Raw genomic sequence first — 19,142 nt, 5'->3', positions numbered from 1 at the left:
TCCATGGGAGCCTGCTGGACCCATCTTTTCTCATGGAAACTGATGGGTGATCAGGGACTGGGCTCTGCAGAGCCACAACCACCATCTCTGTGTTGGGCAGGAAGGAAAAGGAAATTTCCCCAAAAGTGTATACAATACGGAGTAATTTTAGGGGCTGAGATAACTTGGGTCTTTGTTGCTACTTCAGTTAAATACCTTTTATATATATATATATATATATAAAAGGTAAATATGCATAGAAAGGAAAATTAGTTCTTTCTTGTACTTTAAAGAAATCATTTTGGCAAGATAGGAGTAAGGTTGGACTGTGCTAGGTAGAAAAGTTTGTGTTTCTCAGAAAATCTGCCATTGGCTAAAGATCTTCATGGCAGAGACTACAGCCTAAAGACACCGGGGAGCTTTCTGTCCACAAGCTGGTCCTTACATCACAAAACCCAGAGAATTTTAAAATTGAGCCGAGTCTTTGATGTAGTGTTGGCATTTTGTGTAGGGTACATCCTACATATAAAAATGTTAAACCAACCAATGTTAATGCAACATTACAGTAATTTGGACCAAGTTCTGACCTTGAATTTAGGAAAATCCAGAATTGCCAAGGCATATTTCAGAGAAAAGGCAGACTCTTAGAATATCTTTCATATTACTCCTGGCTTATTATACTTTTTCTTCTGCAGCTTTTCATGAAACTGTATGTCAATGCCAATGAGATTCAGACTTTCTCCACAGGACATTCCTGAGGCTGTTTCTAATAAATGGTCCTTTGAATATTATAGCAACTCTTCTGTCTAAAAACTAAAAGTGCAAACATTTTGAAAAAAAAAAAAGGATGGAAACATCTTATTTTTTAAAGATCATTGAAGTTTTTTTTTTTTTTACCCAGTTTTTACCTTAGATATAGTCTAGTCCAAATAATTTTTTTTCATATGAAGTCATTCCACGTAGACATTCAAATAATTTGACTGCAATACTAGCACTGTTAATTGAGCATTATAGTCAATATTATAAATATCTTAGCACAAAACAAGGTGTTTGTTTAAAGGTAATTGATATGAAATGCTTTTGAGAATCCTTGGACTGTTAAATATGGCAGTACATGGTTATGTTTTTCACTCTGGATTGACTGTCAGACTTCAGAGGCACAAAGTGTTCTAATGAAGTCTTCTGTCTGAGATACGTGCTATAAAGGCATTTTTATAAATATATTTAAAAAAATGTAGGGGTGTAAGAATTCTGAGAAGCCTTTGCTCTTCTTTGCAATGCCCTAGGATTTACTTTAATTTATATATTTTTGACCAGAGAATGATAATCCTACTCTGGTGCTTCTGCATTTAAGACACTTCCGTGACAATGGACACTGTATTTTTTCTTTTCTGTTTTCCATTCTGTAGTGGAAAAGTGTTCTTTACCAATGAGGGGGTATTTTTGGTTGTCATTTTGAGATTTTTTTCCATTTTTGTTTTCAACAGTTGAACAAATAGAAAATATTGACTAATGTACTGAATGTTGGATTTTAGCTGACTGTCTCTTGAAAAACAATTTCAATTCCTTTGCTAACACAGAAATTGGGGAAAAAAAATTTAAGTTTCTTTGGCTAAAATAATTTTGGCATAAGAAAAAAACTTGTTATATGTAAAATACCTCTCTAGTTTTGATCTAAAAAATAAGTTTCTATATTTGCCATAATTTTGTAAACATCAAGAAAGTATTTTTAAAATGACGCAGGAAAAAAGATCAAATAAAATGTATTTTTTAAGAAAGTATTTTTAAAATGACGCAGGAAAAAAGATCAAATAAAATATATTTTTTTTTGAAGGAAATTTTGCTCTGCTGAAATTTATACATGAGTTTGCTTTTCTAATTTAAAGAGAGTAGTGTGCCTAAGATAACAGGCCTGCTTTTAATAAGGGTCTGTATTTCAGTAATATTATAACTGCTTTGTATATTTATTCTGCTCTATTATAGGCCCAAAATTATGTGGTCTTGGAGGGACTCCAACCCAACAGCAACTACAATGTAGAACTGCAGGCAGTAACACGTTGGGGTCAGATACGCCTAAAAAGTGCTAAGGTTTCTCTCCATTTTAGCACAACTCAGGACACCAGGAATAATAGTGAGTAATTGTATTCAAACACCTGAATGCTTTGTCTCTTCTTTATCTGGAATTCAAATGTTTTATGTAATGATTTATCAAATTAAAAAAATAATAATTTTCTTAAAGTTTTCTGTTTCATATCATAGTGATCCTGTCTCAGTGAAGTTGAGTAACCTTTTAATGTTTAATTTCTTATCTAAAAATAGGTGACAGTTTGTGCCTAATTCTGTATTTTAGATCCTACTCACCCGAAATAAAAAAAATGCAAAGAAAATTGAAGCATTTGCACAACTGTGATGTTAATGTTTTTAAAATGCAATACAAGTATAAATACAGAACCATTGCTGTGTCTTTGTCTCAACTGGACAGTTTTAGCTTGCAATACTTTTTAAAATCCTGATTGCTCTGAAGAGCCCATTAATTCAGATATTTGGAGCACACAAATATTTATATACTACGAACTAATATAAAACATAAGCTCTTCTATTAAGCAATCTAAAATGTTCCATGCCTGACAAGCACTGAATTCTCAAGAAATTATTGCACACATAGGACCCTCATTCAAATTAGAATCTTGAGATCTTCAGATGTCAGGTTATTTCTTGTTAAGATCTTCTTTAAAACTCACATGCTAAGATAATATAACTGAAAAACGTATCCGAATCTGAAAGTAAACCATGATTCTTAGTCTTAGTTAAAAGCTATTTATATAATTACACTGGAATACCAAGTTACTGCCCCAAATGCTGATGTGTTTCTGATTAACCAATACAGCAAAATTCTGATAAGATGTTAAAGTATATAATGTTAAATATCCTGTTGTGACTCCATTTCATTTTCCATCCATTCACTTTCTTTTTTTTTAAAATACACTCAAAGTTTGAACTTTATTTGTCACCATTTGTCACCTCTTTCCTACCATCATCACAGCTAGATTTAAATTCCTTCCACAATTTTGCTTGGATAATCTGCCCTCTTCCTGGTTGTTTTGCTTCATAAAGCAGTCCAACAGTAGTTTTTGTGAAAGTCTGCTATCTACTAATGTCTAATTATTATAGAATTTCCAATGCCTTGTGCTTTATTTCACTTTACTGTGGTGCCTGTTTTTTGACTAAAAGGTTCATTAGTAGTTGTATTGTTTTTCACACCAGAGTAATACTATACTAAGAGCAATATTTTTGTTTTCTCATATACTTCAAGTATTTGACTGTTATGTTCAAGTTAAGAATGTCCATTTAGCTAATGAGCAGTATTTTCTTTTTAACTGCAAATCAGCACCTGTGAGAAATAAAACACATATTTGTTTTACAGGAGAGTACTTCAACAATAAGTTTATAGAAAAATCTGAGCATCCTTTCTGTTAAAGCCAAGAAGTAAACGATTCAAGATTCTTTGAGCTTAAACCACTGATATCACGCATTTTAGTGCATACAGCACTCTTCTGAGAAGTTTGTTTGAGCCTTTCTGGACGTTTTTAAACAATGGGTAGATTATAGCTTACATAGAAAAGACAAAACTGCTCCTGGAGGAGATGCAAATTCATCTTCTGAATCTCACTGAAGTTAGTTGGATACAGAGCCAGTGCTGCTTGAGGGTTTGAGAGTACTCAGAAGCAGATGGAGAAATATGAAAAAGAAAAAAAATATTGCCTGAAATATTATCTAGGAAATGACTTTCACACCTCCTCTTTATTTGGGGACTTCCATGGCCTTTGGGAAGCAGTTCCAGAAGTAACATGCCAATTTTGCTGACGTCCCACTGTCACTTATTCAGTTCTGTGGAATTAAGCTCTTGTTTTTTAGGTGTCTGTTCCTATTGTCAGAATAGAGAGTAGTCCATAACCCACTAAAGTAATTTAGTCCTACAGACCTCTGTCAGCTTTGACCCTAGCCCTCTGGCACTGTATTTCCCCACACTCAGAAATACATTGCCTCACTATATTTGTATGCTTCACTTCTGGGAAATGCAGCAAGACTCTCTCTCTTGATCTTTATATAGAAATATTCTAAATTGGTGTCCTGGTTTTTCGGAAATGGAGCAGACAAAGAGCAGCAAAGCAGAGATTTAGTAAAATTAAAATACTTGAAGTTGAAGTATACCTAATAGATTTAAGTTTGTACTTCTTTCAATCACTTCTTGGTTTCCTTTTATGTAGTTATGGTTATCTTGAGAAAGAATTTGCTTAAGTTTGGTAGTTTTATTTAAAACAAGCAAAGAAAATGTAAAATTGTCTCAGATTAAGCAAAAGATTGACAAAGTAAAATTTGGCCAAAAAGCAAGTGGGTATCAGATGAAGCTGCATGTAGGGCACAATGTTCAAGTTTACATGTCACTCATGGTAATTATTGAAGCCTGTGCCTTTCCCTCTTTCTCTCAAGTATGTAGTTAATAATTTGCCACTTCCTTACTATTAGAATCTTTACCTTTCAGTTACGTTTATTACTGAATTAAATACAGCTTTTTTTTTTTTGTTAATCTGATGCAAATACTGTCCTATTGCTCAGAATTGATATATTTGCAAGTGTGCAGTGTAAATGCAGTTTGAATCAGCAGTGCTGCCTTGTCAACAGAAAATATGTAGAAATACTGTCAGCCCTGCTAAATGTTGATGAACTGATGCCAAATGAAACACTTGATGAAGGACATCCCGTTACCATTGCTTGTTGGAAGCTGGGCACATAACACCAAGGGAATTGCTCAAAGTTAATTCTGCTCTTACAATGTTTTCCTAAGCATTCACTGTTCACTGTTGGGAACAGGGAAGTGGGCAAGAAAGATCTTTAATCTGACCAGAGTGTTCTTACATAGCATAGCAAAGGACTATATTTACTTTGATGTAATAACCACATGTGGCACTCTGTGGGTTACATTCAATGCCATCCTTGGGTTTTGTGTATATTCAAACACTGCATAAATATCAAGACCATGAATGATTATACAGAACTACTGCTAGATACAGTGCCTGTTTAAAAAAGTCAATGTGTTAACATTTCTTGTTCTTGGGGATATAAATACACTCCCCTTCTTTATTATTCTTTTGAAAATTTACAGAGCATTTTCATATTAAAATATATTTATCTTTTTTTCTCTCTATCCAAAATATTTTTTTGACTGAATTTCAGACAAATTATATGCTTTTCAACGATTATGGACAGTTTGTTTATATTAATTTCATTTAGGTAAGATACTGAAATAAGATCATTTGGATTTAAAATAGTATTATTTTCTGAATTTCAGCACCATTAACATAGTCATTATACAGAGCTTTAAATAATTCCTGTTTGTTCTGTGTATTGCAGAGGAACAGACATCTTCTGCTGGGAAACCCCAGAAAGGACTGGCAGATCCTTACCCAACATTTCAAAGAAGAAAAACCACTCGTTTTCTTAAAATTGGAACTCCTTTCTATCAGGACAATCAACTTCAGGTCAAAGTCTACTGGAAGAAGACAGGTTTGTCAAATTTTTATTTCAGTATTTTTTCTAAGGAGGAACTGTCATCAACTGCTTCAGAGCTGCAGAACGTTGATCTAATATAATGAACCTTGTACAATCATTCAAAGTTAAATCCTATACCTATCCTCCCTTCCCTTCACCATCATGTTAGAGTGAAACATTGCTTCTCCTATTTGTGTTATGGACGTGTAAATGTCTGGCAGAGGGCAATGACATGAATCAGCTATCCAAAAATTTCAGTCAGTCATGTTGGGACACTGAGTCTTCCCAGAGCTGAGATAATTTTTAGTTCAGTGGAAATTGCTTCTGCAAAGTTTTAAATTGGAAAGTAGAATTTGTCCTTATGTTCAACAGAGCTTTTGTGGCTATGAATGTTGTCTCCCTGGAGTGTGATCTCAAACACATACAGTTTGTGGGTGGATTTTTTGCTGATGCCACTGCAGTATCACTTGTTGGATTTTGTCAGTTCGAAAATGAATCAGGAAGTGAATGTGTACGGAAATCATGCAATGTTGTCACAAAAACTAAACTGTAGTTTGAACCACAAAATTTAGAGTTATACTGGCTCACGTTAATGCCACGATAGGCTTTAAGCGAAACTTCATCACTCACCTTGAATTAGAACACGATGAACAGATGGCCACAACCACTGAAAAAAAAATCCTTAAGTTGGTTTTCTGCTAGGCTGTGTGCACCCTTCTCTTTTTCAGAAAAATCTAACAGCAATTTTATGTTTAAGTCTTCCAGTCTGAATGAAAATGTCATAAATTTTAAGTGCCTAATCAGATTCAGAAATCAAAAAGGGGATTTTGCTTTCTTGCCCTTTAGGAGCATATAGATTGTTACACATTGCTCCAGCTTAGCCATAACAGCTTCATGTGCTGCTATTTGAAAGTGTGCTAATATTTAGTGTTTTAACTTGGAGCAATCTACATTTGTGGCAGTAGCACATGTATAAAATCCATTTAATTTTTGTGTTTGAAATAAAGGGCTACAAAATGAATAATCACCTTTTCTTCTGGATTTTTTCGAGTAATTTTGGATATATTTAAGTTCTTTTGTCTTTAGGTATATGCAGCACCACCCTGAATGAGGAAAGGCTGTATAACCCCTCAGTTATGCTGTGTAACATAAGAATATGTCACACTAGATGGTGTAGATTGTGAGAAGTATCTTTTGTTTCATAAAAAGTGCCTGCCGGTTTGAATTGTTACCTTTCTGTCCCTGCTATACCAAATACCTTACAATCAAATGCTTATTCCTTCATAAAATTTGCAAGCTTTGGTTTGGCCTGACTACATACACATTTTAGAGGTTTGTCCCTATTTTGGCTGTGCTAGTTTTCTTTTTTCTGCCTTTCTCCATTATATTTCATTTTTGCCTAACCTCATGGAAAGCTGGAGTAATTTAAAGTTTAAATAAAAGTTGAGGGATTTTTAATTGTGAATACTATTAGTGATTAGTGATTTTGATTATCTGAAGCATGATTTATATTTTCTGAGCTTGGGACTTAAAAGTAAGCCTTCTGGAAGTGAAATGTCAACTCATTGTCCAAGCTCTTTTTGTAGTCAAAAAAGAAAAGCAGGTGACTTCTGAAGTTATTCATTCCACACAACAGCTGAATCATTCTCTGGAGATGCCTCTTTTCCCTGGGAAGGGAACCTAGACAACTCATTTGTAGAAGGCTTAGAGGTGCCTAATGTCTCTCTGAGCTGAGGTTCAATTCTGAGCAGTTTGGAGTGAAAAATATAAGGACAAGATTCCAAGATGGGGAGGCTGTGGTGTCTTCCACAGGTGTAAGGCCGGGTTGTGCAACTCACAGTTCCTGAGTTCCTGAGTTGCTGACTCTACAGCTGACTGATCTTGTGTGAATCCCTGTACATCCAGTTATAGAAGGGGGACATCCAGGGGTCCGTTTTGGTGATGTAGTGGGAGCAAACTGTCACATGCACTAGGGTGTTTACGTATATACCCCAGCCGTGTTCACGACCAGGCTGGATGAGGCTTTGAACAACTTGGTCTAGTGGGAGGTGTACCTGCCCGTGGCAGGTGCATTGGAACTTGATGATCTTGAAGGTCCCTTCCAACCTGAACCATTCTATGATTCTATGATTCATTTTTCTCACATAACAAACAGTGATAGCCCTTTGCTTTGTGTGTGAAGAGGGCCAGAATATGACAGTTTGTCACATTTACTTTTTTCTTTTCTTTTTTAAAAAGAAAATATCTGTGTTCTGACTGACAGCATATGCAGTAACTCAGCAAGAGCCATTGCATCATGTGGAACTGAAATATAGCCAGTTACCTGCTCCTGAGAAGCTAACAGCTTCTATAAGCTCTTACAGGAGTTTGGAGGTTATGTAGTACACGGATGAGGTATTGACTGCAAATTTACTAGTGACAATTTACTGCAGAGCAAGTCTTTTCCACCGTGCAAGGAACAGCAGGAGAAGCATATTGGCTGTGTCTTGTCTTTATGAAAGACAGCAGTTACTGGAGCCAGCTGCGTTGGGAACTCTACCCACACATCTTTCTCCTTTATGAACTGCACTGTCTCAAGTCATGTTTAGGGAGCTGTAGGAGGTATAAGAGTGCAGCAACTATAATAGGGAATACTGATAGGAATATGCTATGGCCAAGCCTCCAGGCTATTTTCATGGCACATAGGCAATCAGAGTTCAAATCCTTCCTGACAGGGAGTTGACCTCTTTGTCTTCTTCATGATGGGTAAAAACAGGAGTCCCTCTTGATTGCTCTGATGTTCTCATTATTTTGTACTTTGCTATTAAAAACAACACTATACTCCTAAATTAGGATATGTGACTTTAAAACAAATAAATATTAAGACAATATCATGAAACTATGTGAAATAAGTATATTGATAATGGTTCCCATAACACAAAAAATAATTCAAGAAAAAAGAGTCTCAAGCTTGAATATGTTTGAAATTTGTAAATTAAGCAACATTTCAATTGTTTTTAGGAATCTTTGCTTTGTCTGCTTTGATTTTCACTTTCTGTGATAGACTTCATGGTCCTGAAGACAGATGGTTGCAGTGGTGATGAAATAAATATGTCATTTAGATTTTGGAATTTTTTAAGATGAAGACATTTAAACCAGTATGGTCTCTTGATACAGAGTATCTTTTAGCTGTAATGAAAACAGCTACTAAAGCAGCGGTCTTTCATTTTGTGAGAATGTTACTCGTTTTCTGTAGTAATAGCTGCTCAGAAATTTTTGTTGCATTCTTGAATTCAGTTGCCCTACCATTCTATTTAGACCTGAGAGCATTTATATTTTTGTAAATTCTGTCCAAACCCAAGATGGCTCTATAGAAGAGTTTTGTACTGCCTCACAACACTGTAGCATCACAGCCCACCACAGATTACAGAAATAAACAGAAGGAAAGACTTGTGTGGATTTTTTGCAGCCTCAGACCACTTAAGAAACACAAACTTGTTCCTAAGGATGTTTTAGGTTATTTCTTTATTTTCATTGATGCCTTTGTTAGCTGGGAAGTTGTTTTGCTTTTGAATTTGAACCATTCTAGTCTCTCTAAAAAGGACAAAATAGAACAGAATCATAGAACAATTTAAATGAGTTGGAAGGTCACCTGGTCCAACCATCTGCTCAAAGTAGAACTCTGAAGTTAAATCAAGTTGTTCAGTCCTATTTGTAAGGCCCTAAACCAGATGTTGTAATTGTTTTCTGAATGACAGGGAATTTGTCCTTTATGAAAATCAGGCTGCAGAGGGAACCTACCAGTTTATTGCAATGTACCTTAGGATTTCCGTAATGTATGGCAACATCTCTTGACATTGAAAGATAGTTTTTCCATTACTATGAGTAAGATGTATTCCTCAGTGTCATTTACAGATGTGCCTCTAGGAAGTCAGTGAAAGACCACAATGATGACATCAGGGCTGAAGCTCTTGGTTTTATGTCATCCCTCTGGATAGAATGGATCAGGCCTCTGTCCTGTGCAACAGCTGCAGTAGAGGAGGTGTTGCATACTATTACTGAACTGGCTTTATTATATGGTAAAGAAGTGATTGCTTATCAGTACTCAGAAACTGAACACAGTATTTGAGTTTAAGTCTGAGTAAGTGGATGGAAGATCCTATTTCCATATGTATGCATCATAACGCGCCACAGTTTGGTAGCAGGAAAGACTTATTTAGGCCTGTTCATCAAGTATCATTTCTTAAGTCCCGTTAGCTTCAGTTAGCATGAGGCATGAATGGAATGTAGGATCTGGAGTTTACATTAAAGTTAATCTCTTTCTGAAATAATCTTCTAGTTTGAATGCTTCAGTATGATGGCAATAATAATTTTACTTCAGGATGTAGGCTAGCTAAAATAACTCCACGCTTCAAGCAGTGCAAGGTGCTTAGCAAATGCACATAATTTTGCTAGACAGAGTCATCACAAAAGCATGTTGTAATTATATGAATACAATAGCTTCTTTCTGAAAGAAGAAAATGTCTTTCACTTACTGCCTCTGACTTAGGCCAGGGATTAGAGAAACGCAGTACATTCCTTTAACAGCATGAATCTCACTTTTGTAAATGAAAAGAAGAACTTGCTTGTGGCGAGATTTTTTTGGCCATCTCAACTGTGTGAAATTAGAAATTATGTGCTATTTATGTCAAATGGTGGAATCAATTTAAAGAAATCACTTTTAACTCCTTGGTGCTGGAATCACAGAGTACCATCCATTACCAAGACTGGATGCATTCTGAAACCCCTACTTAAAAGGATTAGCTACTTGGAACAATTAAGATGCTTAGTATCTAGAGCAGTAATCACTGAGAGTGTGAAAATAAAACAAAAAATCCTTATACTTCCTCTGTTCCTCGGCGGTTTGGTAACTAGAGAGCTAAGGTTTTAGACTTCACCTGAAAAGCCTTCAAATTGCTGCGAATTTGTGTATCTTCAGGGTATGAAAATAAGGTATTTCCCATAAACAGAAGGAAAAAAATACTCTTTAGGAGCTCACTACATCAATTCTCATCACTTGCTGCAACAATTATAATACATGAAAATATTTGAATGTAATTATGATGATTTCTTTCCAAAGCAACATGTCACAATAATATTTTCTGACCCATTACTCTGCCTTCAGTACTGTTTTCTTAGTGTCTGTTATTTGAGTATAATGTAGCTCTCCTTGCTCAGGTAAAGGTTTATTTTCCTTCACTTTTCTTTGAATGAAGTCTGTGAGCATTTACGTCCCCTGTTTAAATTAAACATTTAAAGTACTTCTAGATATTTAAAATCAATATATCTGCCCCTTGGTTTTGCTTAAAAAGACAAATATTTAAAATGCATTAAGGCTTGGCTTCAGGCTTCTTTCTTTGTGTTTCTGGTAAATGCTAAAGCAGGAAAAAAAAAACACAGTTAAGGCAGGGAGAGGCAAAGAATCCTCCATTGTCTGATAAATCAACCAAACAAGAATAATGAATTAAATTACAGGGAAGAATAAAATGCAAGGCAAGGCAAAGCAAACAGAAAGCTGCCATGAATGCTTTTAAAACCAGATCTTAGGAAAACAAAATTAACTTTCACTTAGTTCAGGGAGATAAATGAAATGACTGTATATGCTGACTCCTTGTTTGCAATAAGGTATTTCATATGGCAGGTTTTAAAATAATTGAAAGCTTTTCCTGTGTTTTCCTATGGTCCTTTCTCTCAGAACTAGTGCCATTGAAACTAACAAAACCCTTCAGTTCCAGTTGGAGTATCTACCTATTATTGTAAAGAATGTAGTTGCTTAACCCTAAGGAGTTATTTAGTTTCGTACTGACTGTTGCACTAGGAAGATCAGTGTTTGAGCAGCTGGCCATTTTCTAATTATAGATATTTAAGCAGTAAAATATTTGTACTTGAAGGTATCACTGTGTTGCAGATGGTTCTTTCAACAAGAAGACCTTGCTGTTAATTATAGTGAAATATATACCAATATATTTCCCTCATATTTCTATGTGAATACGGAGACATTAGCTCAGCAGAGGCTGATTGTTTGGGTACACATAATGTACATTTGTATTTAGTGATTTAATTAGTATAGCTTGCCCCAGGCACAGGAATCTTTGACTAGATCAACTCTTTAGAAATTCGCCATTAGACATTGCATAATTTTGCTTTTCCACATGTGCTACAGCTGACTCAGATGCCTGTATCCTATGGGCTTCCCCAGCATCCTGCCTGGGGAGGCAGGTAATGCTGTCAGCTTTAGCTGGTGTGGGAAATTATTCCAGAGTTAAAAGAACATCCTGTATTCTGTCAAAAGTATCCTCTGTGTGATTCCTCCTCCATAACTTTGTTTTACATAGAGCTAATGTAGTTCTAGGAATAAATTTTTTTGTTATTCCACTAAGGTTTTTTAAAATCTCTCTGCCTTTTTGCTGCCTGGAGAGACTGAAAGGGGGAGCATCTGACCATCTCCAGTTGTGCTTTATAAACTGAGGACAGAACTTGGACTAGTTGGTTTATGTCCAAATGTGACTTGCTAGCAGTGCTTAAAACATTGCTGGTGGGAGTCATAAAAAACATCAACAAATAATACAGTTTGGTAGAGCAGATAGTATGCAACTTCTCAAATAGTATGCAATTGATTAGTGGGACAAATAGTAAAGTTTTAAAATCACATTTACAATAGAGGCAACCTCAGTGGCATATCCCCTGCAAATGAGACAATACTGGAGCATCTTTTCAAGGGCACAGTTTACTGCATTTCTTCATGTTTCCACAGGAACAACAGAAAACCATTTCTGAATGCCTTTCACTCACTTCCAAATCTCCATTTCTTTCAGGGTAGGTGGTTAAAGTTCTTGGTGTGACAGACTTAGGGGCAAGTCTGTCCAATGATTAGTCCCAGGAATGTTGTTGGAACTGATTCAAAGTCTGCCAGGAAATCAAATTATCAGAAGCCAAATCAGAAGTACCTGCTGTGGTCCCAGAGCTCAGACAGCACATAAGATTGATTTTACTTAGCAGGCACACACTGATGTCTGCCAAAGGCAGATTGTGGCTGTACTATACTGGTTTGGTCCAGAACATTCATCAAACTAGTTCTAACACTTTGTATGATTGATCCCCTTCATTTTAAAATGTACATAGTGTATGCTGTTCACAAGCCTGAATCGTATGACCTGAATTGCACTCCAGAACACCTTTAGTAATTCTGAAAGACTATTCAATTTGACTTAATTTATACTTTTAAAATAAGTCTTCTTTATATTCTTAAACTTAATACAAATCTAAACTTGATTTCTTTTGAAGTTACATGACAAGATCGAATAGAAATGTAATTGCAAATTGCCTGGTCCCTGAGTGCAGTCCAAAGATAGACCATCATTATGTGGGATGAGTACCTGCAGATATACATTCAATATTGCATTGTGAAATCATTTATCAAGACTTAACTCACTTCAAGGCATTGAAAATATTAACTGGCCAACTAATAAATAAACTCCTACCCAATTTTTTATTCTTCGGGAAAAAATACGTTTTCAAAACAAGCATTTTTATGTTCCTTCAATAATACCTGTCGACCCAGAACACAGTTTTCTACATTTCTTATTACTACTTGAATATTACCACAACCTATGAAGTTCATTATTTTAACAACAGATGCAGAAATTTTTATGTATGCATATCTGAATTTATATGGTGTGACTATAAGATTGTCAATGGCAATGCCTGTTGTTAGGCAGTCTGAATAACTGAGGGGTAAAAATGTCAAGCTTTTTACCACCCGGTTCTTCCCCTCCTCTCCCTAAACTGTACCACTAGGTCACATTCAGTCAAAACTTTGTCTTATATGCTTACACTGTCATGCTTGGAATAATCCTACTATTTCTGCTATGAGTAGAAAGATAGAGGTACTGCACTTGAGCAAGATACCTTTCATCAGCTATGAAGTACTAACTGCTCATGAGTGCTCTTAGCCTGCCTGAGTTCTGCAGTAAAATATTTAGCTTATGATCCAGGGAAGGTTAAACTATCAGCAGCGAGTCATCATGCTTATGGTGAAGGTGGTTTAACCTAGTAAGTGTCCTCTTGTAAATTGGGTGAGTTTTCCTCCACATGCCTCTTTTTAACCTGTATTGTTTAACTAGCCTTGTTTACAACATGGCCATAAAATCAGTTGCATAAACACTGCAGGCAGGGAAAGAAACTGGATTTTTTCAATGAGTAGCTAGAGTTGGAAAGACACCAAAAAAAAGGGTATCTGGCAGTGAAATTGTAATCTAAATTTAAAGATGTCACATGTATGCAGCTGATGAATAATGTGTTCTTAAACGCTAGTTGCTTTTACTCCTCTGACCATAAACTGAATATAAAAATATCCATAGTATTCTAGACCAAAGGTCGGTCCCACTAAGTATTCTGGTTTTGTCAGTGGCCAAAAGTAAATCCAAAGGAGCATAAGAACAGGGCAAGCGTGTAATGACACTTCAGCAGATTACTGTCCCAGCTTCAGACAACTTCTAGTTCATGGCATTTCCTCAGCCCAAAGTTAATTGTACTTCTTATGCATTTCTCTTCCATGATAATATCCAGTGTCCCAGTAGGGTCACATAAATTTTGGGCATCTGAAACATCCTGGATTATGGGGTTCCAGAGTTTTAAGTGCTTGTTCTATGAAGAACCATATTTTTTATTTGTTTTGAAGCCACTTCTTACATTTTAGACACACAAAACAGTCAAGCTCTGTTCACCCTGTCTGTATGCGCATGATTTTATAGGTATTTAACCTGGGTTTGCTCTGTTCTTTTTCTCATAGACTCAGTAGTCTTAAACTGCAGATTTAGAAACTGCATATTAATGCCATTAGCTTTATGAATAACAGTTCAGCAAAGCAGCATCCTGATAGGGTGTGCCATGATGCATACCATGAAAATCCAGTTTTGGAACTTGATGGAGCATTGTATACGTGTGCAAACCCACCTGTGTGGTCTTTGCATAGGGTATGAGAGAGAAGGGAGCAGCAGGTACGTCTCTGCATCTCCTTCCACTGTGGAGTTGAGGGTAAGCTGGGTCTGTACCTTGACTCTGGGACTGGGAAGATTTCCTGCCCTCAATATAGCCTCCCCACCGAAGTTAATGTCCAGATTTAGAATCATAGAATCATAGAATGGTTTGGGTTGGAAGGGACCTCAAAGATCATCGAGTTCCAACCCCCCTGCCATGGGCAGGGACACCTCCCACTAGAGCAGGTTGCTCAAGGCCCCATCCAGCCTGGCCTTGAACACCTCCAGGGATAGGGCATCCACAACCTCCCTGGGCAACCTGTTCCAGTGTCTCACCACCCTCATAGTAAAAAATTTCTTCCTGAGATCTAATCTGAATCTTTCTTCCAATTTAAAACCGTTTCCCCTTGTCCTATCATTACCCTTCCTGGCAAAGAGTCCCTCCCCAGCTCTTCTGTAGGCTCCCTTCAGATATTGAAAGACCGCTATAAGGTCTCCTCGGAGCCTTCTCTTCTCCAGGCTGAACAATCCCAGCTCCCTCAGCCTGTCTTCATAGGAGAGGTGCTCCATCCCTCTGATCATCTTCGTGGCCCTCCGCTGCACCTGTTCCAGCTGGTCCATGTCCTTTCTGTGTTGAGGACTCCAAAGCTGTACACAGTATTCCAGGTGGGGTCTCACGAGTGAAGAGTAGAGTTAACACAGAAGGCTAAAGTTAATGATAGAGTACCTGGTGACATTTTCAATAGATAGAAAGCCATAGCAAGCCTTGAACTTCTTTGTTTGGGTTTTCATATTTTTCATTAAATGCAGGTTTTGGATGCTTAGTTTACTTTGAAAATCTGGCTATGAGGCAGTAATGTGGGAAGGTTCTCTTCAGGCTACAAGCAGCTATTGTGAGACTTGGAGCTTACAAGAGGCAAATTTCCTTGTAATAGAAAACCAGAGTGAGATACTGTGGAACTCACTTTGTATAGGATGTTGTGTGTGGGAAAAGGAGTGAGGGTAGAGGTAATCTGACTCAGAGGTGATCCCAAATTTAAATCCCTCAATATATAAACATCTTTAAACCTTGAGGCTTCCTGCGTCTAGATATGGACATGAATACTGTGTCTCAGGCCTGTCCTTAAATTACACCCTAATTGTTAATATCATTTTTGGAAAGGCTTATCATTGTATTATACAAGGAATGTGTTCTATAGAAATAAGTTTGTTTTAAATGGCATAATGTGAGAAACAAAATCTTTGTGATTTAAATGATACTGCTTATATTCCATATAAGAGCAGGAAACAGTATGGTTTGCCTTGTTAGGAAGTGTTTATTGAATGGAGTTTAAATGTCAACTGAGGGTTTCGGTGCTTATTTAATCATACTGCTTGAATAGGTGATTATTAAAAAGTTCTTTTTCTCAGAGGTGCCATGAATACCATGAATTTCATAACCAAGCATTTGATACCTTGGTGGCTTTTTTTTTTCTTTTGTTATACCACTGGGTGAATCAATGCACGGGAAGCTAAAGAGCCAAAGCTGTTTTCATTTCATTTTTTTAAAAGAACTTACCTAAAATGTCGGAGACAGAACACATCAACACCATAGTTTTTACAGGGACAAGAAAGTGCAGAGAGGCTCACAATGCATTAGCATATCAATGCAACATTTTATGATTAGTTGAAGGTAAATTGTGTTTACTTGTGTATTCTAAGACTGATATCTCCTTTGCATTTGCTAAACTACCACAAGTAAAATAACACTCATTATTCTATCTTTGTTTCTTATCCTATCATCAGCTTCAGATTTCAAATATTGGCAAGAAACACCATGATTCAGAGAGGCATAGAATGGCTTGTGAACCAATAGGTGAATAAATAAATAAGTGGTATGATCGAGTACTGACTGAGATCATGTTTCGCTTCTCCACAGTACTCTGAATCCATCCTTCTCTTACTGTTCTTCAGTCATGCTGTTATTACAATGCAATAAATACCATGTGGATTTCTTTATACTAGTCATGTCTCCAAAACTGAAGCAAATAGTAGGACATAACACAGCTTCATTTATTCACTTGGATTTTTCCCATATTTAAGCCTTCCCTGCATATTTTTCAGGATGTCTTCAGCAACTGAGTTTTAGCATAGAAAGGGTTTATGGAAACTTGCATATTGTAGAACTCTGTTTTGACCTGGAGAGGAATGGTAACCTGACCGACAGATGAACACAAGCCTCAGAGACCAGAAGACACTTCATCATATTCTATCTCAACTATTTGCATAATAGTTCTTGATGTGGAATACAGGCAGGTTATGCTGCACAGCAAACAATGCTACTCATCCTTCTGCCAGAATGGTGGGTTGGAAGCAGTGCTGTGTTGTATTAAATCCACGGCTGTAAAGGTGTATCAGGGGGTGCATAATGGGAGAAGATAGGGCAGGAACATTTCTTCAGGAAGCCTTTCACTTGTACACATTTTTGGGCACTTCAGAGATAAGAAAATGTTTTTCTTTATGCAAGGCATCATAAATTTCACCGTTTACCATTGTTACTTTTACAATCACCGTGGCATATCTTCACCATTCAATACAATGAAATAAATATTTTTTGACCTGGATGGTGTGTTGTTTGACACAGGATTTATACAGAGCTCCCCAAAATTATACATAACTTTACTGTAGAAACAATTAATCGAGCTTGTAGATACTGAGAAATGCACTTCATGTGCCTTGAGCATGTTCTGCTGTGATAATAAATACAAAATCTTTACCCCTTTATATAGCCTATTTTTAGAGCAGTAATGCTGCAAGGCATATGATCCAAAAAGGAAATTACTTAATTTTGCTGTATTTCCTTCTTCCTATTAGTCTAAGACAATCAAAGATGTGTTCAAGACCATCTTTTAACAATACTTTGTATGCTCATTAGTGTCTTGATCTTGGTGGTTACTAAACTTTCTGGCCTGACCCATTAGCTACTCCTGACTATTGAAGTCAACATGACTGTTCATATGCTTAAGTGCTTTGTTGAATCAGGGCCAGAGTGCTCAGAAGCTTCTAAGATTAACCCTAAAGTATGAGAAGAAAAAAAACACCCATGTGGCCAGTCACAAATAATCATTGCAGGTTTTGCTGTATGAAATATCAAATATAAAAATATATAATAAGTACAAAGCTTTAGTTATGTGCAGAATGAATTCTTTCACTAATTTTCTTACTCAATTGCTTCACAGAAATTTCGGTCTCCTTATGGCATTCTGTTTGAAGAAAGGTTAGGTTTGAATGAAGACAGCAGGTTTGCATATGGCTAATTATCTCCCAAACTTTGATAACAACTCCTCTTAACATACAGTTAGCATTTTAATTATACGTATATACTTTGGAGGGAGTCAGCTTGCTGAGGTAACGACAAAAAAAACAGAACACTATTTCCTTTTTTACTGAAATACTCATTTAACATATGCTTGTTATTTATATTGAATAAATACTTTCATGTTGCCAGGTAAAGGTTTTCATATAAGTATGTTTTATTTTATAATCTTTACTTTTTAACCATGTTTTATTCTCTTGGGAAGATCTATCAGACACTGCTTGTTAATTACTTCAAATCCTGTCACAATACAGAAATCAATTTGATGTTACTGTGTTTATTAAGGCCAGAAATCTTAAGTGTAATTAAACCTCAGCTGTTGTTGAATACGTCTGCTCTGAAATCTTGTTTTCCAGCAAATCTCATTTGAATTTTCTTTCTAATAAATTCTTGTAATTTGGTTGCCTACATAACAGTACTGTCACAGCTGGCATTGATCAGCATTTTTATACCAAACTGTAAAGGCCAATCATCCAACAACCACCTGTCAAACAGAATAATGTACAACTCTAGAGCTGAAGTACTTTTACAGCAGAGATCATTATCATTGTGTTGGATGATTTTTCTGAATGGGTCTTAAGCTTCAAATTCTGTGGGGAGATGATGAGATTTAGCAAATGTAGGATGTAGGCCTAGAGTATTCTAACTAATTATCGTGCAGCCATGATGTAGGATATGCTGCAGTACTTTTAGCAAAACTTTCCCGTCTAAGATGCTTAAATTGTGCATATGAACCTGAACTTTTCAGTGTGAAACAGATGTATTTGGCATTGGCATTAATGGGAATTTGAGCTGCTTTTACAGCTTAAAGCTAGAGAATAAATGTGCATTTCCCCCCAAAAAACCCCCTGAAATATATTTATTTATTTTAATAAATGGAACTAAAGAGTTTAGGTTGGGGAGGGGGAGAAAGAAGATAAATCTGATGATGAACATCTTCATAAACACAATCAATAGAGAGATAGCTTTGTGGAGATACTCATGTGGAGTTAAGGGCTTTTTGGGGTGAAATGTAGGAAGGGGGGGGAATCAAAACAGACATCTGTTCAACATGCTTTAGAGCATCCCCTGATCAATACATTTCTAGTTAGAGATTTAAGATTTTTATCCAAAAAAGTTGGCTGCATACCCTTGTTCAGTAAAACAGCTAAGCATATGTGGAATTTTAAGAACCTGTTCATGTGATGTCTGTATACGAATATTTTCTTAAGACTAAGAACTCATAGCCAAAGTGATTACCATTATCTATTAGTTCATGTGGG

General features: G+C 36.3%; 1 protein-coding gene across 1 annotated transcript in view; it reads left to right on the top strand.

Annotated features, from left to right (window-relative positions):
- ANOS1 (anosmin 1) overlaps positions 1-19,142 on the top strand; it is a 128,113-nt gene that overhangs the window by 91,719 nt on the left and 17,252 nt on the right. The window contains exons 7-8 of the mRNA XM_014960175.1: positions 1,963-2,110; positions 5,392-5,544. Coding sequence (XP_014815661.1) covers positions 1,963-2,110; positions 5,392-5,544 — 301 coding nt within the window. The remainder of the gene's footprint in view (positions 1-1,962; positions 2,111-5,391; positions 5,545-19,142) is intronic.

Source organism: Calidris pugnax, unplaced genomic scaffold (assembly GCF_001431845.1).
Source record: "Calidris pugnax isolate Ruff unplaced genomic scaffold, ASM143184v1 scaffold188, whole genome shotgun sequence".
Lineage (NCBI taxonomy): Eukaryota > Metazoa > Chordata > Aves > Charadriiformes > Scolopacidae > Calidris > Calidris pugnax.
This window is presented reverse-complemented; position numbering and strand designations above follow the sequence as displayed.